Source organism: Gigantopelta aegis, chromosome 7 (assembly GCF_016097555.1).
Source record: "Gigantopelta aegis isolate Gae_Host chromosome 7, Gae_host_genome, whole genome shotgun sequence".
NCBI lineage: Eukaryota > Metazoa > Mollusca > Gastropoda > Neomphalida > Peltospiridae > Gigantopelta > Gigantopelta aegis.
This window is the reverse complement of record NC_054705.1, coordinates 22970794-22996911: the sequence shown is the minus strand read 5'-3', so window position 1 is coordinate 22996911 and position 26118 is coordinate 22970794. Positions and strand designations below refer to the sequence as shown.

The 26118-nt window shown below is 37.4% G+C and overlaps 1 protein-coding gene across 1 annotated transcript in view; it reads left to right on the top strand.

Moving 5' to 3' along the window:
* LOC121376905 (prolyl endopeptidase-like) overlaps nucleotides 1–26118 on the top strand; it is a 43527-nt gene that overhangs the window by 16404 nt on the left and 1005 nt on the right. The window contains exons 7-20 of the mRNA XM_041504691.1: nucleotides 1040–1155; nucleotides 3708–3757; nucleotides 5051–5146; nucleotides 8823–8927; nucleotides 10998–11102; nucleotides 12357–12437; nucleotides 15210–15323; nucleotides 17301–17449; nucleotides 18231–18347; nucleotides 20052–20147; nucleotides 21147–21248; nucleotides 22103–22253; nucleotides 23381–23449; nucleotides 25219–26118. The exon at nucleotides 25219–26118 is cut by the window's right edge and continues 1005 nt beyond it. Of these exons, the coding sequence (XP_041360625.1) occupies nucleotides 1040–1155; nucleotides 3708–3757; nucleotides 5051–5146; nucleotides 8823–8927; nucleotides 10998–11102; nucleotides 12357–12437; nucleotides 15210–15323; nucleotides 17301–17449; nucleotides 18231–18347; nucleotides 20052–20147; nucleotides 21147–21248; nucleotides 22103–22253; nucleotides 23381–23449; nucleotides 25219–25290 (1423 nt within the window). The 3' untranslated portion in view covers nucleotides 25291–26118. The remainder of the gene's footprint in view (nucleotides 1–1039; nucleotides 1156–3707; nucleotides 3758–5050; nucleotides 5147–8822; nucleotides 8928–10997; nucleotides 11103–12356; nucleotides 12438–15209; nucleotides 15324–17300; nucleotides 17450–18230; nucleotides 18348–20051; nucleotides 20148–21146; nucleotides 21249–22102; nucleotides 22254–23380; nucleotides 23450–25218) is intronic.

Genomic DNA, 26118 nt, shown 5'->3' with positions numbered 1-26118 from the left:
AGTGCATATAAAAGATCCTTGCTGCATCAGGAAAAATGTAGCAGGTTTCCTCTGATGTCTACTTGTCAGAATTACCAAATGTTTGACATCCAATAGCTGATGATTAATTAATCTATGTGCCCTAGTGGTTTCGTTAAACTAAAGAATCAAACTTTAACTGTACAGTGAGATCAGTGAATGAATAGCACAGTATCAGGACGTTTGTGTCTTTATAATAGTAATAATGAGAACTGTAAATGTAATAAATGTGTCCTAACATGGTAACCTATATATAGGAAAGGACAAATAATATGCAAATAACCAATTTATGCTATAAGCCGATATGCAATTAAGTGGATTCGACTGTATTACCAGGTCTGTATTTTGTGGTCACCTGTAGAAGGGTTAACTAGCAAACACTATGCTTACATATAGGGGACTGTCTGAGTAACTCTCCATTCCTGAAAAAATAATGGAGACGAGGCCCGCTAGAGCTGAGTCCCATTATTTTTCAGGAATGGATAGTTACTTAAAATACACCACTAAATAATAATTTTATGTGAATATATGTTAGTATGGAGTTTAACACCAATGATTTTGGTGGGTTAATTAAGTAGGGTTTCATCTCTCCGTTACTGAAAAATAATGGAGTGTTGAGACAATACTGTGATTTCACACGTGTATTTTAAATGCATTTCCATGTTTGCAATTGATACTTCATTTTCTTACTTTATTAGCTGGTGCTTAATTTTCTGTGATGAGTATAGCTAAATTCATTTGTTTTACAATAGTAAAGGCTGTGAACAGAGATGGATCTAGGGGGTGCCCTAGGGTGTGCCCCAGGGGCCCAGGTCCTCCTAATTTTTGTGAGTTATAATTTTTTATATATTAATTTTAATTTTTTTACGATCCCTCTCCAAACCTTCCCAAAAGTTCCCTTGGCATTCTGCCTCATGTCATTGGGGCCCCCCACTAAATGAATTTTCTGGATCCGCCACTGGTGAAAGACATTTACTCAGTGGTATTATTTATAAAAAAAAAATTGTTTTTGTTTTTTCAGTGGTGCAGAAGTGAGCGACTGTGGTCGTTATTTAATTCTTTCAATTCGCGAGAGTTGCAAGCCAGTCAACCAACTGTTTTATGTCGATCTCGAGTCACTGCCTAAAGGCATCAATGGTCAGTGCACAGTATTAAATTATTCTGGGTTTTTTTCTGGCCTTCCATCTCTCATGGAATAGTTTCTACACAGATACATTTTCAGGGACCATTTTGTTTTAAAAATCCTGATTAGCAATATTTCTAGTCAGTTGAAAATTGATTAGCAACTACTGTTTAATGTTTTAAAATTGCATAGCAATCTCTAACACCTGCATAGCGATCTCTAACACCTGCATAGCGATCTCTAACACCTGCATAGCGAATTGTGACGTGATACTGAACACAATGTTCCTTTCTTTTTGATAGAGTTAAAACACATATATGTAGTTCCAAGTTTATTTTTTATGTTCGTCAGAGTTCTGCATGAAATTATAAAAATAGCTTCAATATTTTTATATTGTGGATTTTGTAAAACAAAACGGGGGGCGTGATGTAGCCCAGCGGTAAAGCACTCGCTTGATGTGCATTTGGTTTGGGATCGATCCCCGTCGGTGGGCCCAATGGGCTATTTCTCATTCCATCCAGTGCACCACTACTGGTATATCATAGGCCGTGGTATGTGCTATCCTGTCGGTGGGATGGTGCATATAAAAGATCCCTTGCTACTAATGGAACAAATGTAGCAGGTTTCTTCTCTAAGACTTACATGTATGTCTAAATTACCAAATGTTTGACATCGTATAGACAATGATTACTAAATCAATGTGCTCTAGTGGTGGTGTTAAACAAAAACAGACTTTAAACTTTTTGTCAAGAAACGTTGGTGTCAACTCTACAAAGAAACGTTGGTGTCAACTCTACAAAGAAACGTTGGTGTCACTCTACAAAGAAACGTTGGTGTCACTCTACAAAGAAACAAGAAACGTTAGTGTCACTCTACAAAGAAACGTTGGTGTCACTCTACAAAGAAATGTTGGTGTCAACTCTACAAAGAAACGTTAGTGTCACTCTACAAAGAAACGTTGGTGTCACTCTACAAAGAAACGTTGGTGTCACTCTACAAAGAAACAAGAAACGTTAGTGTCACTCTACAAAGAAACGTTGGTGTCACTCTACAAAGAAACAAGAAACGTTAGTGTCACTCAACAAAGAAACGTTGGTGTTACTCTACAAAGAAACGTTGGTGTCACTCTACAAAGAAATGTTGGTGTCACTCTACAAAGAAACAAGAAACGTTAGTGTCACTCTACAAAGAAACGTTGGTGTCACTCTACAAAGAAACGTTGGTGTCAACTCTACAAAGAAACGTTGGTGTCACTCTACAAAGAAACGTTGGTGTCACTCTACAAAGAAACGTTGGTGTCACTCTACAAAGAAACAAGAAACGTTAGTGTCACTCTACAAAGAAACGTTGGTGTCACTCTACAAAGAAACGTTGGTGTCACTCTACAAAGAAACGTTGGTGTCACTCTACAAAGAAACGTTAGTGTCACTCTACAAAGAAACGTTGGTGTCACTCTACAAAGAAACAAGAAACGTTAGTGTCACTCTACAAAGAAACGTTGTTGTCACTCTACGAAGAAACGTTAGTGTCACTCTACAAAGAAACAAGAAACGTTAGTGTCACTCTACAAAGAAACGTTGGTGTCACTCTACAAAGAAACGTTGGTGTCACTCTACAAAGAAACGTTGGTGTCACTCTACAAAGAAACAAGAAACGTTAGTGTCACTCTACAAAGAAACGTTAGTGTCACTCTACAAAGAAACGTTGGTGTCACTCTACGAAGAAACGTTAGTGTCACTCTACAAAGAAACAAGAAACGTTAGTGTCACTCTACAAAGAAACGTTGGTGTCACTCTACAAAGAAACGTTGGTGTCAACTCTACAAAGAAACGTTAGTGTCACTCTACAAAGAAACGTTGGTGTCACTCTACAAAGAAACAAGAAACGTTAGTGTCACTCTACAAAGAAACGTTGGTGTCACTCTACAAAGAAACAAGAAACGTTGGTGTCACTCTACAAAGAAACGTTGGTGTCACTCTACAAAGAAACGTTGGTGTCACTCTACAAATAAACGTTAGTGTCACTCTACAAAGAAAGAAGGAAGGAAATGTTTTATTTAATGACGCACTCAACACACTTTTTGATTAGCAGCAAATAATTTTTTATATGCACTATCCCACAAACAGTATATTACATACCACAGCCTTTGTTACACCAGTTGTGGAGCACTGGCTGGAATGAAAAATAGCCCAGTAGGTCCACCAATGGGGATCGATCCTAGACCGACTACACATCAAGCGAACACTTTACCACTGGGCTACGTCCTGCCCCCTCTACAAAGAATGTAGGGAACATTTTGTTTTCAAAATCTTGATTAACAAAATTTCTCGTCAATTGAAAATTGATTTGCCACTACTGTTTAATGTTTTAAAATTATGTTTTCTTATCTCTGAAACTTGTGTAGCATATAGCGATGCAATACTGAACGAAATGTGTCCCAGAATTAAACAAGGATCATTCCTTACCCATATAATTTATTTTCTACTCTTCCCTGACTATCTCTGTCAGTATTTTCTCTAAATGTGTGTTGGAATATAGAATGACAGGTCTTATTTTTCAATTTCAGGTTTGTTGTCATATGTCACGGTAGTCGATAATTTCGATGCAGAGTATGAGGTGATTATTTTGTTTTTGAAATTATAACTTAAAGTATTTTGATTTAAAGAGAAATGAAAATGTGTGCACTTTTTAAAAAAAAAACACGGAGGTATTATATACATTTCTTAAACCCCAGGGGCCCCCCCCCCACCCCCCCTAAATTTTGCAACCGTTATAATTTTATTATTTATTAATTTTTTTTTTTTTACGATCCCCCTCCAAACCTCCCTCAAAGTTCCCTTGGCATTCCACCTCTTGTCATTGGAACCCCCCTAAATGGATTTTCTGGATCCGCCACTGGTACATACATGTACATGTATACATGTACATTAATTGTTTTATTATTTGCAGTTTATTATGAACAACAGTATTTTCTTTACCTTCAAATAAACATAACTGTTAAAGGTGAATGCTATTTTCACATGCATTTGACATTAATTAATCATTCCCACATATAGTATATATGCATGTAGGATGCAAACAGGCATTGTAAATTCAGCGTAATTAACTAAAAAATATTGAAATTGTAATGTGTTGCCATCATATTCAAACTGTGTCATCAAGTGTTAACCTGTTATTGAATCTTGCAATAAAATAAAGTTATAAACAATAGTAAATGAAATTATTACAATGTATATTTTATGGGGATGTGATTCAAGGTATACATGTGTAATCTTTACATTTTGCAAGAAAAATGAATAGATCCATTTGATCATTATGCATCTTTGATACTTCCCACTGGCCTCGGTGGCGTCGTGGTTAGGCCATCGGTCTACAGGCTGGTAGGTACTGGGTTCGGATCCCAGTCGAAGCATAGGATTTTTAATCCAGATACCGACTCCAAACTCTGAGTGTGTGCTCCGCAAGACTCAGTGGGTAGGTGTAAACCACTTGCACCGACCAGTGATCCATAACTGGTTCAACAAAGGCCATGGTTTGTGCAATCCTGCCTGTGGGAAGCGCAAATAAAAGATCCCTTGCTGCCTGTCATAAAAGAGTAGCCTATGTTGCGACAGCGGGTTTCCTCTAAAAAACTGTCAAAATTACCATATGTTTAACGTCCAATAGCTGATGATAAGATAAAAAAATCAATGTGCTCTAGTGGCGTCGTTAAATAAAACAAACTTTACTTTGATACTTCCCCTTTAAATGAAAGCTTTTATAGAGGGACTTATTAAATAAATTATTATATTTTGCTGTAAATATTTTAAACAGGTGTATGATGTATCACATATAATGTTAATATATATTACCGGTATATTATTGTACAATGATTTTGTTTTTAATTATTTTTTAAAATTCTGTTTACAGTATATAGCGAACAATGGTACTGTATTCACCTTCAAGACAAACCTAGATGCTCCGTTGTACAAGCTCATAACCATTGACTTCGCAGACCCAGATAAGGTGAGTTATTTTTTACTGACAGTTAGAGAATGTATTTTAGAAGTGACAAGTCAAAGAATCATTTCATCATGGTGGAGAGATCTTTAATGTTTTGCAGACCAATAGGAATGAATGGGGGGGAGGGGGCTGGTGGTGGTTTGTGAATGTCCTGTGTCTCCCTACTTGTGTCCGGCGCCATATAACCGTAAATAAAATGTGTTGAGTGCATCGTTAAATAAAACATTTCCTTCTTTCCCTACTTGTGAGGGGCAGGATGTAGGCCAATGGTAAGGCACTCGCTTGATGCGTGGTCAGTGTGGGATCGATCCCCATCGGTGGGCCCATTGGGCTGTTTCTCGTTCCAGCCACTGCACCACGACTGGTGTATCAAAGACTGTGTTATGTGCTATCCTGTCTGTGGGATGGTGCATATAAAAGATACCTTGCTGCTAATCGAAAAGAGTAATCCATGAAGTTGCGACAGCGGGTTTCGTCTCTCAATATCTGTGTGGTCCTTAACCATGTTTCCGATGCCATATAACCGTAAGTAAAATGTGTTAAGGTGTCGTTAAGTAAAACATTTCCTTCCTTCCCTACTTGTGAACGGAAATGAGCAATGTTTTGTCCCACTCTACATACATTGTACATGTAAATAATGAAAAAAATCTGGTCTATACATCCCACCCCCAATTAGAGATTGTGCTGTCCCATTTCAGTTAATCTTTCCTACGAGTCTGTGGTCTGCCATTTATGGTCCATAGTTGGTGCACTGGAATATGCTTCCCTATTTATGGGATATAATATTTAAAAGATTCATTAAGAATAGATGAATGGTGGAAACAGGTTTCCTCTCAGTCTTAATAAAGTGTTGAATGCAGGGCTAGCTCTTACACTCGTCAAATTCGCCAATTGCGAATTTTAGGAACAATTGGCGAATTTTATTTTAATTTGGCGAAAAAATTTCAAGTAATAATTTTGTTGGAAAATAACTGGGTTTTGCTTTATTTAGATAATTTGGCAAAATGTTTTGCTCACCCAGAGCTAGCCCTGGAAATAATCGTGGTAGGAGGGGTGCGACATAGCTCAGTGGTAAAGCACTCACTCAATTCGTGATCAGTCTGGGATCGATCCCTGTCGTTGGGCCCATTGAGCTATGTCTCGTACCAGCCAGTGCACCATGACTGGTACATCAAAGGCCGTGGTATGTGCTATCCTGTCTAAAAGATCCCTTGCTGCTAATAGAAAAGAGTAGTCTATGAAGTGGCAACAGCGGGTTTCCTCTCTCAATACCTGTGTGATCCTTAGCCATATGTCTGACGCAGGGGTGGGGAAAAATAAAATTGTCAATCGGTCCCACTTGATGTTGTCACTACTGGGGGGCGGGGGGGGGGGGGGGTGGAGAAAGGAGAAAGGAATAAAAAGAAGAACATTTAAAAGACGATATTTGCCAAATAGTTCTTTTTTTTAAATCATAGTGACATTTGTTTAGTTTTATCTTGAATCATGAACGCGAAACGATAAACATAAAACTTTTTTTTTTTTTTATCACATTGGTGGAAACCCCCAACAAATTGTATATATTTTACATAATGGAATAAATAATATAAAAAATTAATAAAAGTTGTGAATTTTAATTCCCATATATGTATAAAAAGTACAAGTATTCAGTACTGTGTCCTGAAAATTAATAAAAGATGGCACCGTTGAAGCGTTTGACAGCCTGAGCTAGCACATCTTTAGACAAAGAGAGTAATAACGTCATCACTGATTGGATGAAATTTGACCTCTGCTGGCTCTAGAGATAACAGTACATGTAGCTGTTCTGTTTACTCCCACTTGTTAACAAAAAAGGTGGAAACCTTTTTTTAATTTTAAAATCCTTTATAATTATTGGATACACTGCATTGAACAGTCAACAATAAATACATTTATCGATTATTTCAGTATATTTTATGCTATTTTAAGCAGTTTGTATAGCACAAAAACCTCTTGCTTCAGACTAGGACACTCAATCAACAGAGCTCTGTACACAGGTGTTGACAGGTGTCGATTGATTGTAACCAGTTGCAAATTCTGAGTCCTTTGTTTTAATTGGAGTGTAATACCCTGATGGCTCTCTAAACCAAGAATGGTGATATCGTTAACGTCTGTTTAATCTCTTGACCGGCTCAGCGACTTTGACAAATGTCTAGCCTAGTGGCAGTCGATTGACACTACTGGCTGTAGGTCCGACTTCAGTGACTGGCGATATACTTAGGCAGACTTTAAAATCACAAACATCTGAATCACCAGCCATATTGACCACTATTTATTTATTATTTTAAATCTTGCACGAGATACCGATGTCTGGGCAGGTCGGTCCACTTGACGGATAGGAATTTGTTCCAATAATAGAAATGGACAGATGCTTCGGACCGACAAGAATGACAAAAGTGGGACCGGCAAATGTATGTTTTTAAAAAATAATTTCGGTCTCAGAGATCGAGAATCGGTCCCAGACCGGGAAAAAAGGGCTTTTCCCCACCCCTGGTCTGACGCCTCTTAACCGTAAATAAAATGTGTTGAGTGCATCATTAAATAAAACATTTCCTTCCTTTCCTACTTGTGAACGAAACTGAACAGTGTTTTGTCCCACTCTATATACATGTACATAATGAAAAAAATCCGGTCTTTTGCATCCCCCCCCCCCCCCTCCCATAGTTGGTGCATAGTTGGTGCACTGGAATATGCTTCCCTATTTATGGGATATGATATTTAGATGATTCAGTAACAATAGACTAATGGTTAAAATAGAGAATAATACATGAGTAGCTGTTAGATACCATTTATCTTACAACGAGTTGTTTTAAAATGTATCTAAAGAGTGAAAGCGAGTTTGATACGTTTTTAAACAATGAGTTGTGAGATAAATGGTATCAAACAAACACGAATGTATTATTCTATTACTTACATATCCTCAAAAACCATATTTTAAGCAAATTTTAACATCTTTTACGACTAAAAGTTATTTACACCTGTTTACACATGATTGTCAGGTTAACTATACAATGTACGTCACAATGTAATCGATTTCCATCGTGTAGTTTTTCATTGGATGTATGGCATTGGTGACCTAGTCTTCACCTAGAAACAGCCAGTTGTATGTCTTGAAATTGCTAACACACATACACGTGTAAACAAGTACATGTATGTGTTATACTAAAAATAAGGAATGATGTTCTCACCAACGGGTGTGTAAGAAACATGTTTCCACTCAGCTGAATAACATGTTGAAATAATTGTTAGGTGTGCTAAACAGTCAGTTTAAAATATGCTATTGTGACAGATATCATTAAAAAATAAACATGTCTTTTCCTTACTTTTCCTTTACTTTGAAACATGTACACCACAGGCCCGTACGCAGGAATTTTAATGGGTGGGTGCGAATTGCTCATGATGGGACCAATCAACATAAAAATAACCCCTCAAAACAACAACGATTACGTAACGTTATTTAAATTTAATAGAGAAAAGTGGACCTTTAGTAATTGGGGGGGGGGGGGGGGGGTGCATACACACCCGTCGCCCCCCCCCCCCCCCCCCGTGTACAGGCCTGCACCATCTCTGGTTGGTTGGGTAATAACTGACATGCAGGTTTATGTTAAAAACTTGTCCTAAATATTTAAATATTGAATGATATTAATTATTTTATTTTCAGAGTAAATGGAAAACTGTGGTACCTGAAGACAAAACATCTGTGCTGGAGTGGGCAGCTGTTGTCAATGACAACAAACTCATTCTCTGCTATCTCAAAGATGTGAAGGTCAGTGGAAATTTTCCACATCAATTTAGGTGACAATTTTACTGTGACAGTCAGTGGAAATTTTCCACATCAATTAAAGTAATGATTTTACTCTGAAGGTCAGTGGAAATGATAATTTTGCTGTGAAAATTGAGTGGAAAATTCTTGCCCAGCAAGAAGGTCTGTGGAAAAATTTCCCCCAGAATTTGTAAGTTATCAGTTTGCAAGGAAGGTCAATGGAAATTTCTCACAGCAATGTAAGTTAACTTTTTGTTAGGAAGGTCAATGGAAATTTCTCACAGCAATGTAAGTTAACATTTTGCTAGGAAGGTGATTGGAATTTTCTCACAGCAATGTAAGTTAACATTTTGCTAGGAAGGTGATTGGAATTTTCTCACAACAATGTAAGTTAGCATTTTGCTAGGAAGGTCAGTGGGAATTTCATACAGCAATGTAAGTTAACGTTTTGTTAGGGAGGTCAGTGGGAATTTCTCACAGCAGTGTAAGTTAACATTTTGCTAGGAAGGTCAGTGAAAATTTCTCACAGTAATGTAAGTTAACATTTTGCTAGGAAGGTCAGTGAAAATTTCTCACAGTAATGTAAGTTAACATTTTGCTAGGAAAGTCAGTGAAAATTTCTCACAGCAATGTAAGTTAACATTTTGTTAGAAAGGTCATTGGAAATTTCTCACAGCAATGTAAGTTAATGATTTGCTAGGAAGGTCAGTAGAAATTTCATACAGCAATGTAAGTTAACATTTTGTTAGGGAGGTCAGTGGAAATTTCATACAGCAATGTATAAGTTAACATTTTGTTAGGAAGGTCAGTGGAAATTTCTCAAAGCAATTTAAATTAACATTTTGCTAGGGAAGGTCAGTGGAAATTTCTCAAAGCAGTATAATGTAATAAGTAATAATTATTTTTAGTGAATATCAGTGGACGTGGATTTTCATTGCAATATAAATTATAGTCATACCGTGCAGTGTGGGAGAGCTACAGCAGCTACTCTAAACAAGACCCACGATTACACATGTAATTTATTTCGTGCTTATATCCAATTAAGATTCAAGCACACTGTCCTGGGCACACCTCAGCTATCTGGGCTGTCTGTCCAGGACACTGGGTTAGTTATTAGTTGTTAGTGGTTAGTGAGAGAAAAGGGTGTAGTGGTCTTACACCTACCCACTGAATCGTTAAATCTTTCTCTGGGTGGGGGCCGGTACTGAGCTGTGAACCCAGTACCTACCAGCCTTAGGTCCGATGGCTTAACCATGACACCTCTGAGGCTGGTAGACACCTACAGGTAATACATGTAGCTAGCAGTGTCACATTTATTAAAACAGTACATGTAGTTGCTGGGGATGATGCAGTATTTTTCAAGGGAGGGGATGCATTGTCCAAAAACTGAAATATAAATTTTGAACAATATGCTCGCAATATTTTTCTAGCATAGCAGTATATTGTGCTTATATATTTTGTACGTGTATTTGTCACAGGTATTATATTTTCAAACAAAAACTACCAGTTTAAGAAAAGAAACAATAGCTTCACTTGTTCCAGATGAATCTTGATTGTCTGGTGTATAATTTGATTAAGTTATACATGGAATTAGAGCACTTTATAAATTGTAATAATTGAGAATTGGTCTTCGCAATATATTGTGGTATGTATCGCAATTCAGGTTCCTATATCGCAATATGAAAAGTTTGGCTATACCCATCACTAACTAAGGTGTTACATTTTTATAACTTAAGAAAGTAATTGTTATACATCAAAGACTATTAAGTTTAGAAGAGAGGTGTGTATCCCCAGCAGTCATCCATGGGATTCTTGCCTGGGTATGATTAAATAGACATTCGTTTGTGGTGTGTATCCCCGGCAGCCCTCCATGGGATTTTTGCCTGGGTATGATTAAATAAACATTGGTTTGTGGTGTGTATCCCCGGCAGCCCTCCATGGGATTCTTGCCTGGGCGTGATTAAATAAACATTGGTTTGTGGTGTGTATTCCTGGCAGTTGTCCATGGGATTCTTGCCTGGGTGTAATTAAATAGACATTCATTTGTGGTGTGCACCGTCTGTCTTGTTTCAGAATGAGCTCTTTGTGCATGACCTGGTGACTGGTGAGAGGAAATCGCAGCTACGTCTTGATGTCGGCTCAGTTGTTGGATATTCAGGAAAAAGAAAACATAAAGAGGTACATGTATATATATATATATATGGGTTAACTTTCTAATCTACCTAGTTAAAGCTGAAATCACAAATCAGGTGTGTTTTCAGGGGATGGGTTTTAGTGGTTGCAGCCCCTCTCCTTGCTTGAGCAAATTTTCATTTTTTTCAATACATTTTCTGGGAGATCGTGTCTTGACCCCCATCCACATAAAATTCGACCGCATCCTGCTAAAATTCCTGCACACACACCTGCAAAAACATTAAAAAAAACCTAAACATTTATGCACACCCCTGCAAATACATTAAAAAAACTAAACATTTATGCGTTTACAATATCCCATTCAGTTTTAGTCTCCCCCCCCCCCCCCCCCCCCCCCATTTCATCCATTCTTGAATAACTATATTTGAGCCTGCATCCATGGCGTAATAATCAAGTCGTCAGACTTAAGGCTGGTAATTACTGGTTTCATGCATATCATGTTTCACCAGAGGCATTGGCGACTTTTCATTCCAATACTGGCTTCAACTCAAGAGTCTGTGCACCACAAAGCTCAATGGAGAGGTGACGAGCAACATACACTGACTTTGACCCACTTCACGACTACAATTATGGGTACATGTATGTCTCCCAGGCCTCCGAGAATTGAAAATCAACAATACATGTATAATGAACTAAATTATGTTGTTACAGAACGTAGCCTAACTGGGTCATGGCGTATGGATACTTGGCTTTAAGCATACATACCACGTCATAACTACTGTACTAATAGATCCGTTTTCCTTGGAAAATAGAGCACTCTAAAACATTTGCCAACCACTCGGAAAATTAAATTGATGTAAAGCGAGCATTTTAATGTGGCGAAGCATTGTAATAATACAGCTAATTTTGAATTTGAATGACGTCAATATTCCAATGATGTCACTTTACATCTCTTTACAATAACACTAAACTGGGTCATGACCTCTCAGAAACGATCTCCAGCATACGTTGTATACGATTTTGATACACAACAGTGATCTCCTACACGGGTGTGTAAGAATTGTCTCTCTGTTATATGTTTGTGGTAAAAGTACTGACCACAAAACATTTCAGATTTGTTTCTAGTACTATTTACTAAAATTGTCTTGAGACATATATTGGATTGAGACAGTTAACCAGATTGCAACTTTAAAACTTTAGATTGCATGTACATATTAACGTAATTTCCTTTGTCATTTAAATACAAGTTTGTGAGAGAAAAAAAGATTAATAATAATTATGATTGTCTTTGAATTTCAGATATTTTACAAGTTCATGTCCTTTCTAACACCAGGCATAATATACAGATGTGATATGACTTCTGATACCTACGAATCAAAGGTGAGGAATAGAAAACATTATCTTGTGTCTTTGTACTTTGTTAGACAGAGTTATGGCCCTTTGTACTACAAGAAGGAAGGAAATATTTTATTTAACGATGCACTCAACACATTTTATTTATGATTATATGGCATCAGACATGGTTAAGGACCACACAGATATTGAGAGAGGATACCCGCTGTTGCCACTTCATGGGCTACTCTTTTCGATTAGCAGCAAGGGATCTTTTACATGCACCATCCCACAGACAGGGTAGTACATACCACGGCCTTTGATATACCAGTCGTGGTGCACTGGCTGGACCGGGAAATAGCCCATTGGGCATTGTGCTACAGTGTAAAAACTAAAAATAAATTCAACTAGACATAGCTAGAAGGTTTCCAGTCTGTTTCACTGACTATACATACAATACACAAACCAACCATAAAGTCAACTAGACATAGCTAGACGGTTTCCAGTCTGTTTCACTGACTGTATACATACAGTACACAAACCAACCATAAAGTCAACTAGACATAGCTAGACGGTTTCCAGTCTGTTTCACCGATTGTCTGTGTTGATGATGTGGCCACAGTAACACAGTAAAGAATAAATTTTAGTAGTAGTTAAACAAATCAACAACTGACAGTTCGAGGTTTGCTGAGTATGTACCGATTGTCTGTGTGGATGATGTGGCCACAGTAACACAGTAATGTATACATTTTAGTAGTAGTTAAATGAATCAACAACTGACAGTTCAAGGTTTGCTGAGTATGTACAACAGGCTGTGCCTTCGGCTAGGATAATTACTAACAGTGAGAAACCAGCTAGGAGTTACTGTTTGCCTTTATTGTTTGTCACCGGTGTCGTGGTTAGGCCATCGGTCTACAGGCTGGTAGGTACTGGGTTCGGATCCCAGTCGAGGCATGGGATTTTTAATCCAGATACCGACTCCAAACCCTGAGTGAGTGCTCCGCAAGGCTCAATGGGTAGGTGTAAACCACTTGCACCGACCATAACATAACTGGTTCAACAAAGGCCATAATTTGTGCTATCCTGCCTGTAGGAAGCGCAAATAAAAGATCCCTTACTGCCTGTTGTAAAAGAGTTGCCCATGTAGTGGCGACAGCGGGTTTCCTCTAAAAAAAACAGTGTCAGAATGACCATATGTTTGACGTCCAATAGCCGATAATAAGATAAAAAATCAGTGTGCTCTAGTGGCGTCGTTGAATAAAACAAACTTTACTTTACTTTTTATTGTTTGTCATGTACTGTAACTGGGGGGGGGGGGGGGGGGGGGAATTTGCGATATTAATGACACATCACAACAAACAGTCTTTTGACTCACAGTACCGGCCTCGGTGGCACAGTGGTTAAGTTATCGGACTACTGTCTGGTAGGTACAGGGTTCGCAATCCAGCACCGGCTCCAACCCATAGTGAGTTCTTAAGGGCTCAATGGTCCTCTCTTACTGACCACTAACCAACTAACCCACTGTCCTGAACAGACAGCCCAGATAGCTGAGGTGTTTGCCCAGGACAGCATGCTTGAACCTTAATTGGATATAAGCACAAAAATAAGTTAAGTGAAATGACTCACAGTACATGTGTACTTATTGGTAAAAATGGGTCACAAAACATAAGACTCAATAAAAAGTTTTCTCCCGAAAACTACACCTTATTATAATAACAGACTAAAGTAGTGTCGGAAATAGAATAAAACTGATTTTTGTCAATTATTTCTTTCATATTAAACTGACAAGTAAATATTTTGTAAATACCTATTGAACGATACTCTACCTAATTTAGCATTTACTTGTTTCTGCTCTCATTGATGTACAAGGTGGTGCTTACTCTTGAAATAAAAATAAAAATATTAGTAAACAGGAGATTTGTGACCTTTATTGGAACAGACTATAACACATGTTGATGGATATGTGTCAGTTTCATTTACCCATAAACAAACTTTTAATATAAAACTGCAAGATAACTGATTATTTTGAACTGCAGTATAAATTATTAATTTTGACCAGCATATTTAGTGAATATAAATTCAGTATAAATACAGTAGAAATTTACACAATCTTGCAACCACTTAAAGGTGCTATATCAGAAGTTATATGTGATAAAAATTCTCCAATAAAAATGTATTTTCTACTAGTAGATAAAATCATTTCCTATAATCATTTATGGGCATATACATGTAGTTAAAGGTGTAGTCTTTAAATGTTAAAGCAAAATTTAATTAAAAAATATTATTTGCAATAGCTGTCATTATGCAACTTTGAGATAGCACCTATCACAAACTCAACATGGTTCTTGACAGTTTTGCTCAAAAGTTACTTATAAATGTCTACAAATATTTTGTTTTGGAGAGGGTTAGGGGTAAACCATCATCAGAAACGGGTCTCACATATTGTAACAGCAATGAAATTGACATATGTTGGCCAAACTTTGTTATAGTCTGTTCCAATAAAGTGCACAAATCACCTGTTTAATGACCTATTTATTTTAATTTCAAGAGTAAACACCACCTTGTACATCAATGAGAGCCCTAACAAGTAAATGCTAAATTAGGTAGACTATAATTAAATAGATATTTACAAAATATTTACTTGTCTGTTTAATATGTAAGAAATAATCGACAAAAATCATTTTTATTCTATTTTCGACAGCACTATAGTAGTAAGTACATGTAGGATTTGTTTTTTAAAAATTCTAACTTACATCACCAAATTGAATGCTACCTTTTATTTTATATATGTTACAAATAATTTTTGTGTTGCATTAACAGGTGTTTCGTGAAATCCACGTGAAAGATTTTGACATCGGCCAGTTTGAAACGAAACAGGTGTTTTACACCAGCAAGGACGACACCAAAGTGCCTATGTTTATTGTGCAAAGGAAGGTATGTCTTTCTCTTCTCTTTAGGGACAGGACGTGACGTGGCCCAGTGGTAAAGCGCTCGCTTGATGCGCGGTCGGTTTGGGATCGATACATTGGGCTATTTGTCGTTCCAGCCAGCCAGTGCATCACGACTGGTATATCAAGGGTCGTGCTATGTGCTATCCTGTCTGTGGGATGGTGCATATAAAAGATCCCTTGCTGCTAATTGAAAAGAGTAGCCCATGAAGTGGCAAAAGTGGGTTTCCTCTATCAATATATGAGTGGCACTAAAGGAAAAATGTAGTGGGTTTCCTGTCTAAGACTATATGTCAAAATTACTATATGGTTGATAGCAATAGCCGATGATTAATAATCAATGTGCTCTAGTGGTGTCGTTAAACAAAAACAAACTTTTTTTTCTCTTATCTTAAAGTGATATCGTAGGCACATTATCACAGTTGCAAGTGCTATCATAATAGAGGTAAAGAAAGAAAGAAACAAAGAAATCTTTTATTTAATGACCACACAGGTATTGAGAGAAGAAACCCGCTGTCGCCACTTCATGGGCTACTCTTTTCGATTAGCAGCAAGGGATCTTTTATATGCACCATCCCACAGACAGGGTAGTACATACCACAGCCTTTGATATACCAGTCGTGGTGCACTGGCTGGAACTAGAAATAGCACAATGGGCCCACCTACAGGAATCGATCCAACATCGACTGCGCGTTGAGTAAGCGCTGTACCACTGGGTTACATCCCGCCGCCTAATATGCCATTAGTTAGAGGTGAGGTTAAGTATAAATCACTTGAGAATATTATTGTAATGTGGTAGCACTCAACATAACCAGTGGTTTGCCCCAATAATCGTGGATAAAAATAAGACAGTAAACAAAATAAATCTGTTGTGTATCCATCAGAATAGCAGCCAGTTATTTGTCATCTAAAGAATTATTGGTAGACATTAGACACAAAACATGTATATGCATAGACGTACGGGCTCCTATTTTTGTAGGGACAGCCTGATTTGTGCCTGAATTAAATGAAAATGCCAGAATGTCGATAACAACATTTATTCATATTAGCAGGGCTAGCTCTGGCACTCACCAAATTCACCAATTGCGAATTTTAAAAGAAGATTTTGGCGAAATGTTCTGCTCACCTAGAGCTAGCCCTGATATTAGCATGACTATCAAACAGCTATGTAAAGTATTGGTATATCTTCTTCTTCTGCGATCCCGGCCATGTTAGATGGGTAGTCCGGTATTGTGGACGAAGTCCGCAGTCAGCCTTAGCGACGTCGCTAGTCCCCACAGCTTCTCCCTTAGGTCCACTGCACTGGGCCACGTTTGCTGTCGCAGAATGTCGAAGATGGGACAGGATTGGAGAATGTGGGCTGGTGTCTGTGGACCAGTGCCACATGGGCACTCGTCCGTGTGAGAGATTTTCAGCCTGTTTTGTGCCTAATGTCTACCAATAATCTTTTGATGACAAAGAACTGGCTGCAATTCTGATGGATACACAACATATTTATTTTGTTTACTGTCTATTTTTATCCACGATTATAGAGGCAAACCACTGGTTATGTTGAGTGCTACCACATTACAATAATATTCTCAAGTGATTTATACTTAACCTCACCTCTAACTAATGGCATATTAGGTGGCGGGATGTAACCCAGTGGTACAGCGCTTACTCAATGCGCAGTCGATGTTGGATCGATTCCCGTTGGTGGGCCCATTGGGCTATTTCTAGTTCCAGCCAGTACACCACGACTGGTATATCAAAGGCCATGGTATGTACTACCCTGTCTGTGGGATGGTGCATATAAAAGATCCCTTGCTGCTAATCGAAAAGAATAGCCCATGAAGTGGTGACAGTGGGTTTCCTCTCTCAATATCTGTGTGGTACTTAACCATATGTCCGACGCCATATAACTGTAAATACAATGTGTTGAGTATGTAGTTAAATAAAACATTTCTTTCTTTTTTTGTTGCAGGATCTTCAACTGAACGGCAGTCACCCGGTGATGTTGTACGGGTACGGAGGGTTCAACATTTCCCTGACACCATCTTTCTCGCCATCACGACTCGTCTTTCTGCAACATCTAGGGGGAGTCTACGCCCTCCCCAACATACGCGGTGGGGGGTAAGTGAAGTAAAACAAATCACAAGCCAAAGTTTGATGAATTTTCAACACTTATTTCAATGAAAAATGTAAACGTTTAATGTTTGAAGCATTTGTGTATTTTTTCACCTGTTGTTATTAAATAATGATAATAATAATAATTAAATAATAATAACAATAACTGAAACAGTTGAATAACTTTTTTGTTGTTTCTAATTGCCAAACCGGAGGAGATTATAAGTTTCATCTCTGTCCTTCTGTCTGTCAGTCTGTCATTCATATAGTTTTCCAGACTTTGTTTTCACAATGCCTCAAGATACTGAACTGAAATTTTGTGTGTAACTTTATCATGTACTGTTACAGATCAAGTTTGACTTTCATGGCAATTTACTCATTTTTCAGAGTTATGGCCCTTGAACTTAGGAGATACGAACATTTGTTTTCCCAGATTTTTTTTTTTGCAATGCCTCAAGATATTGAGCTGAAATTTTGTGTATAACTTTATCATGTACTGTTACAGATCAAGTTTGACTTTATGGCAATTTACACATTTTTCAGAGTTATGGCCCTTGAACTAGGAGATATGAAAATTTGTTGGGCCCCATAGGGAGCATGTATTGCTTTAGAAGTACTCTTGATCTTGCCAACACATCACTAACAAAAGTAAATTTGAGGCAGTAAAACTACCAATCTACATGTACATGTATATCAGAAGATTGGAAACTCTGTAGGGATATCACTAAGTTACATGTGGAAGTGTTTGTTGATCAGCCATGTTTAAAAGACTGTTTCTGTGTTGCAGGGAATACGGGGAGACATGGCACAAGGGCGGATGTTTGGCGAACAAACAGAACTGTTTTGATGATTTCCAGAGAGCGGCCGAATATCTCATTGAAAACAAGTACACCTCACCTTCAAAGTGAGTTTCTCTTACTTTACTTCTGACAAGGTGGTCTTTTCCTAGATTTTCTGAAAGAGTTGTTTTTCTTTCATCAGGGAAAATAGTCTTTTTCTTTATTATTCGGTTGTCTTTTACTTTCTTACTCAGTTGTCTTTTCCTTCCTTACTTAGTTGTCTTTTCCTTTTTTACTCTTTTGTCTTTTCCTTTTGAGTTGTCTTTTCTTTTTATATGAGTTATCTTTTCTTTACATTGTGTTACCTTTTCTTTTTGTACAAAGTTTTTGTTTTGTTTTGTTTGTTTTTTGTTTAACGACACCACTAGAGCAGATTGATTTATTAATCATCAGCTATTGGATATCAAACATTTGGTGATTTTGACATATAGTCTTACAAAGGAAATCTACATTTTTCCATTATTAGCAAGGGATCTTTTATATGCACCATCCCACAGATAGAATAGCACATACCACAGCCTTTGATATACCAGTCGTGGTGCACTGGATGGAGCGAGAAATAGCTCAATGAGCCCACCGACAGGGATCGATACCAGACTGACAACACATCAAGCGAGCGCTTTACCACTGGGCTATGTCCCTTCCTTGTACTAAGTGTTTATACTGAGTTCGCTCGATGCGCAGTCAGTTTGGGATTGATCCCCATCGGTGGGCCCATTGAGCTATTTCTCATTCCAGCCAGTGCACCACGACTGGTACACCAAAGGCCGTGGTATGTATTATCCTGTCTGTGGGATGGTGCATATAAAAGATCCCTTGCTGCTAATCGAGAAGAGCAACAGCAGGTTTCCTCTCTCAATATCTGTGTGGTCCTTAACCATATGTCCGACGCCATATGACCCTAAATAAAATGTGTTGAGTGCATCATTAATTAATAAAACATTTCTACATTTCTTATATTGAGTTGTCTTTTATGCATGGGTTTCCTTTGTTATACTCGAGATAAAGTGTTGAAATAATGATATATCAGAAACAATATAGCTGTAGTTTAAAATGTGCAGAGGTGTGTTAAACAAACATTTCTTTATTTCAAATGAGTTTGTCATGTTTTGCAGGGGGCCTGGGGTGGGGGTGGGGTAAGGATTTAGCTAAGCCAGCAGACTAATCACCTCAGGTGCTTGGATCATGGGATCAGTCTCCACTGCAAACACATCTTAACCACTGTCCCACAACTTGTATATCAAAGTCTGTGGTGTGTGCTGTCCTGTGAAAAAAAAGAGTTGTTTTGTTTAGAGAAACCACTAGAGCACATTGATTTATGAATCATCTGTTATTGGATGTCATACTTTTGTTAATTTGGACATATAGTCTTAGAGAGGAAACCTGCAAATTTTTTCCATTAGTAGCAAGGGATCTTTTATATGCACCATCCCACAGGCGGGATAGCACATACGAAATATCAGCCATGGTACACTGGCTGGAATGAGAAATAGCACAATGGATCCACTGATGGGGGTCGATCCCAGACGGACTTCACATCAGATGGACGCTTTAGCACTGGGCTGCGTCCCACCCCCTGTTTGGGAAAGTGCATACATGTATAAAAGATCACTTGCTACTAATGAACAAATGTGGGTTTCCTCGGAATTACAAAATGTTTGATATCCTTTACCCTATGATTAATTAATTATAGTGCTCTAGTGATGTCATTTAAAAACAGAGTAAAAAGTGATGTTTTTGCTGCAATTAAGTATTGGATATGACTGTAGGATCATCATCAATGGCGGATCTAACGGAGGCCTGTTGGTTGGAGCGTGCATCAATCAGCGACCGGATCTCTTCGGATGTGCCATCGCACAAGTGGGGTAAGAATCTGTATATTACGTTTTTACTTAAGTCTGATTTTGGACTTGTGATCCAATCTGTAAATACAGCATAATCGTTTTTATTACCCATATGGTTAAGAATATCTTGATACATATCAAAGTGATAAGTCCCACTAGGATGCCAAGTGGAACGTAACACTTTTTGGCGTCATCGATTGGTGCACTACAACCATACAGGAATGTTAACCAAACAAGATGAGTGATATAAATTAAGATCAGCTATGGGTAATAAATAGGATATTAAACTCGCTTCCATTTCGTATCATATTTATGTCCCTCGTGAAATAATTTTCATTGTCACTCGATAAAGCTTGTGACAACTGAAAATTATTTCACTCGGGACATAAACATGATACGAAATGGAAGCTTGTTTAATATTCTATAAGTCTCTCTTAAAATGTTTTTATGCATTCTATAAGCATCTGTGTTGATCTTAGTTATTTTGTGTTGATTGTTCGTTGCAACATTGATTTTGTTGCCACAGCTCCATACAATGTTTCCATACTCATGAAGTAATCATCTGTGCTAGCATACATTTTTGTTTTATATTAATGGATCATTGCAACATTGATTTTATGACAGCATGGGCCTAATTCACAAAGCTCTCTTAGGCTCTGCTAGACAACAAAGCATCCTCTTTGCAAGTCTTTTAGCATTGCACTGTGAGATCGCAAAGTTGCGAGAGTTTAGTGAATTAGGCTCCATATCTTTGACAGCTAGTAGCAACTGATTAACCATCGTGCTGAGGTGACATTAACTCTTTGCTGGCCTCTGGAAGCTCCTTATTTCAATCAAAAATTTATATCACTATTATACGAATCATTAAAATAAATTAAACTTACCTGAAATATTTTAGATAGTGTTGCCTGTAGCAAAGGCTACAGGTATCACTGTTAAGACTTCAGAGTTAAACATTTCTTTTGCCATTCTACCTTATTCATTCTGTAGTGTTGTTGAGACTGTTTTTTTTTTTTTCAGTGTGCTGGACATGATGAGATTTCACAAGTTTACTATCGGCCATGCCTGGACATCGGATTACGGTTGTTCCGACAAACCAGAAGAATTCCAGTGGCAAATCAAGTTAGTTCTCTCGGTCTAGCGTCAAACTTGTAACAAAGCCAGTTATTGCCTTATATGTTTTTCTCCTTTTTTGTATGCCTGTCTTTGATGGGTGTATTAAAGAATGATGTACCTCTGTCTGTTCATATGTCTGTCTGTTCATACGTCTGTCTGTTCATATGTCAATCCGTTAACTTTTCTTGTCCGGACCATATCTTCTTTATCAATTCATACAGGATCATGAAACCTTGCATGCAAGTACAGCTTTAGATGGTGTTGTGTTGCATATCATAACTAGGTCACTACAACCTACTTTTCATGTACAGGCCATACCTTCCTTATCAGTTATGTACAATGAGATCATCAAACCTTGCATGCAAATACATCTAGGGATAGCAGTATGTGGTGTGCCATAACTAGGTCACTGCAACCTTCTTTTCATGGATTACAATATATTAAAGGAAATTCAGGCCATATTTTCCTTATCAATTGATGCAAGATATGCATACAGTATTAGTGCAATTATAACAGTTATGTAAATGAATAACAAAGTATTTGTGTGTAGTGAAGTGATTTTACAGTTACCAGACGTATATTTTATGGTAACCTCTACATAGGTTACAAGCCATTTTGTTTCTTGCTAATTGACTTTTAAAACAAACACATTTTTATTTTATTTTTTAATCCCACTGCCCCCTTTCATTTCTCTCCTTCGACTGCCATCTCATTTCTCCACATCCCAGTCCTTGTCTCTCCAACTGCGACAGGTGTGCTTATCTCTTCTGGCTGTCCGTATTATGCTCCTGACATTTCCCATGCCCAACTACGTTATTGTTGTATCATGCACTGTACCCGTTTGCGATTTGTTTCTTCAGGTATTCCCCACTACACAATGTCAAAGAGAAGGATTCCCAGTACCCAGCCGTGCTGTTGCTCACTGGTGACCACGATGACAGAGTTGTCCCCCTTCATTCCTTAAAATTCATGGCCGAGTTGCAGCATGTTCTTGGCAAGAGTAAAACACAGGTACATCTCATAAGAACTGTTTAACTGCATTTTACACATATTGTATTAAAGACGTCATCTGTTATGGTTGGTCTGGGATCAATCCCCATCATTGGGCCCATTGGGCTATTTTTTGCTCCATCCAGTGCACCATGATGGATATATCAAAGGCTGTGGTATGTACTATCCTATCTGTGAGATGGTGCAAATAAAAGATCCCTCGCTACTAATGGAAAAATGAAGCGGGTTTCCTAAAATGTCAAAATTACCGAATGTTTGACATCCAGTAGCTGATGATTAATAAATCAGTGTGCTCTAGTGGTGTCGTTGAAGTTTTTTTATATCCTCCCTCTATTTCTTCCTAGTGCCCAACAATGGGTACAGTATTTTTTAATAATGTGTAATATGGGTTGTTCTGTCTGCAGATAAGTGTTACAAATTATGGTACCCATGTTAGGTATTAAAAAGCAACTGACTGCTATGTGTTTAATTAAATTTTTATTGTCAGTGTGGAAAATAAATAAAAATATAAATGCAGAGATAGTCATGTTTCGAAAATGTTTAATTCTACCAGACAATGAAGTTTCTCCAAGATTTTGAATTTTATTCTAAATTTTTAAATACTTCCTACATGTGTTTGTGTGATTTTTGTATTTTTTGCACACCAGCTTTGTTTACACTATTTTAATTTAACTCTGACTTTTTATATTGATATTGCTCATTCATTCATGAACTTGGGGGTGGGACATAGACAAGTTGTAAAGCGCTCGCTTGGTGCGTGGTCAGTTTGGGATCGATCCCCATCAGTGGACCCATTGGGCTATTTCTTGTTCAAGCCCGTGTACCACGACTGGCATATCAAAAGCTGTGGTATGTGCTATCCTGTCTGTGGGATGGTGCATATATAAGATCCCTTGCTACTAATGAAAAATGTAGCGGATTTCCTCTCTAAGACTATGTGTCATAATTACCAAATGTTTGACGTCCAATAGCCAATGTGTTTTTCATCTTGGGGTGTTGTTAAACATTCATTCTTTCATTCTTTCATTCATTCATTCATTCTTTCATTTTTTTGGTCCTTCATTCTTTCATTCATCCATTCATTTTTTCCTTCATTCTTTCATTCATTCATTCTTTCTTTCTTCCAGACCAACCCACTCATGTTACGAGTGGACACAAAGGCAGGACATGGGGCTGGAAAACCCACAGCCAAAATTGTAAGTGTTATCATTCCTCAAGACCAGTTGTTGAGCCAGGGTTTCTGCCAGAAAGACATGTTTGGGTATGGCGCTATGGAATTGAATGCAACTGCAATCAACAGGGGGTAGTGGGGCCTACCCATGAAAGAAAATGGGTTAGATTTAGGGTTAGGGTTAAAAAAAGCATACAGTAATGATAAGAGTAATTAATTTTGTCAAAAGGTTAACATAAAATGTGCAGAAACATTTGGGTATGGCAACCATACCTGTTTTACCTTCTGGCAGAAACTCTGTGAACTATAAAACTACCAAACATTTTCCATGATCAATTATTGAAACAGACGAAGGTTTTCCTGATTTATCAAGAATTCTGGATTTTTAATCGTCTGTGGGTTTGGAGCTGTTTGTCAAAACATTTTCCACATTCTTTATCTAAAACTGGTTTCAGCTAATGTTTTGCATACATTTGGAATAGGTGCCTCCATTGTTGACCATAGTGCAGTCCTAACCTCAATACCTGACCATCAGTATTAAAATTTGCTGAATTTCTTTTTCATAACTCACTTTCAGCTCTCAACTAAGAAACCCTGCTGTACATTGCACCTACATGTAGCAAAAATTGTACATATTATCTTTTCTCATGACCAGTGGTTGAATTGTAAAATTTGTTCAGCTATGAAACATTTTTCTCATGACCAATTTTTGTGACTGTCATGTCCCATTTTTGCTACCTATCTGAATAATGTTACTCCCCCAAAATGCATCCCTTGTTGCCAATTGAAAAACATTAACTTCAGGTTTCTAATCTGATTTTCTGGATTAAATGTCACACTTATTGTTACACACTTAACAGTGACTTACTTAACAATATGCTAATGTCATTAAAGATTATCTTAAAATTCAAAAAAAATATAACATTTTGCTTTAAATTATGAGTAATTGGAAATATTATCTTTCTTTAAACTGATTGGGCTTTTTCTCATTCTAACCAGTCACCACAACTGGACAAAAGTCGTGGTATGTGTTTTCCTGTCTGTGAGAAAGTGCATTTAAAAAATCCCTTGCTGCATTAGAAAAAATGTAGCGGGTTTCCTGTGTTGACTACGAGTCAGAATTACCAAATGTTTGACATCCAATAGACGGTGATTGATTAATCGAGTCAGAATTACCAAATGTTTGACATCCAATAGCCGGTGATTGATTAATCGAGTCAGAATTACCAAATGTTTGACATCCAATAGCCGATGATTAATTAATTGATGTCCTCCAGTGGTGTCGTTAACCCCCCCCCCCCCCCCCAAATTTAAACTTTCTTTAAAATATATTAGCAGGGTTTAGCTATGACACTCGTTAAATTCGCCAATTGTGAATTTTAAAAACAACTGGCAAATAGTATTTTAATTTAGCGAAATAATTCTCAATTAATAATTGATATTTTGTAAGAAAATAACTGGATTTTTGAAGTTTAATAAACATTATGGTAAAATTTTCTCTTCACTTAGAGCTAGCCCTGATTGGGTGGGATGAAGGTGAGTAGAGCGCGCATATAATTTTTACACTTTTTAAAAACGAGAGTCTGTAGCTTTAATATATTAAAAACTATGTTTGTTTATGATGTGGATTGCACATAATGAAACTAAAGAAAATAAGGATTATTTAAGGACACCCCAATATTAATACATTTTAAATGGAATTTGATAGAAGACGAAAAGAAAACTGAATCATATTTTTTAAAATTAAAAGTGTACATGATACTGGTGCTTTACAAATGATGTTTTGTTTTTCAGATAGAAGAACTGACTGATATCTACAGTTTCATCTATCAAACTGTCGGGCTGGAGTGGAAGGACAAACTTTAACCCTTGACCTTGATACACGGAGAATTATGTTTTCTTCAAAATCCATCACATTGCATGGATTCTTTAGGATTATATACCTATTTATATATGACATTGATACTTCAGCAACACATTTGAACTAGATAGTATGTCTGCAGTGTAAGGCTTGCACTTAATGGTACAGCAAGAAATTAATGGCGCAGACCCTAGTTTCAACCCGTACAAATGGACACTAAGTTTAGTTAATCTACAAACCTGTACCACACTTGGATAAAGTTACAAGAGAGTGAAACAAGAGTCTGTGAAGTTGAAACGGTGAAATACTATTAAAATCAACTAAAACTCAAACCCTATAACTGTTATTTCTTAGACGTACATGCGTTTTTAAAAATATGAAAAATGCATTTTGTGGTATTAGAAACACCAGGATGACAAGAAACATTTCGGTTGGACGTAAATGGATAATTTATTTACTTAAAATATAAGTAATGTTTGATTTCAGTGATCTTAAACGGCTCTAACGGTGAAATATATGCCTTGGTGTTTAAAAACTAGGGACTGCCCCTATAATCAAAATATCAGGTCACATATTTTCGAAGCCATCTTCGTGCTATGATATTATAATAGTCTTAACTTATCTTTTCCTATTTCTGGGATGTATAAATGAATGAATAACAGAAGTCACAAGGTGACTTTTAGGTTGTTATTTCTAAGTTATGAGTATGAAACACAACTCCTGGGCCCATATTGTCATAGTTATCTTAGTGCTACGAACTCGTAAAACCATCGTAGGCTGTTATATCACTACAGCAGACTATGACGCCATAGTGATGTCATAGCTTACGATGG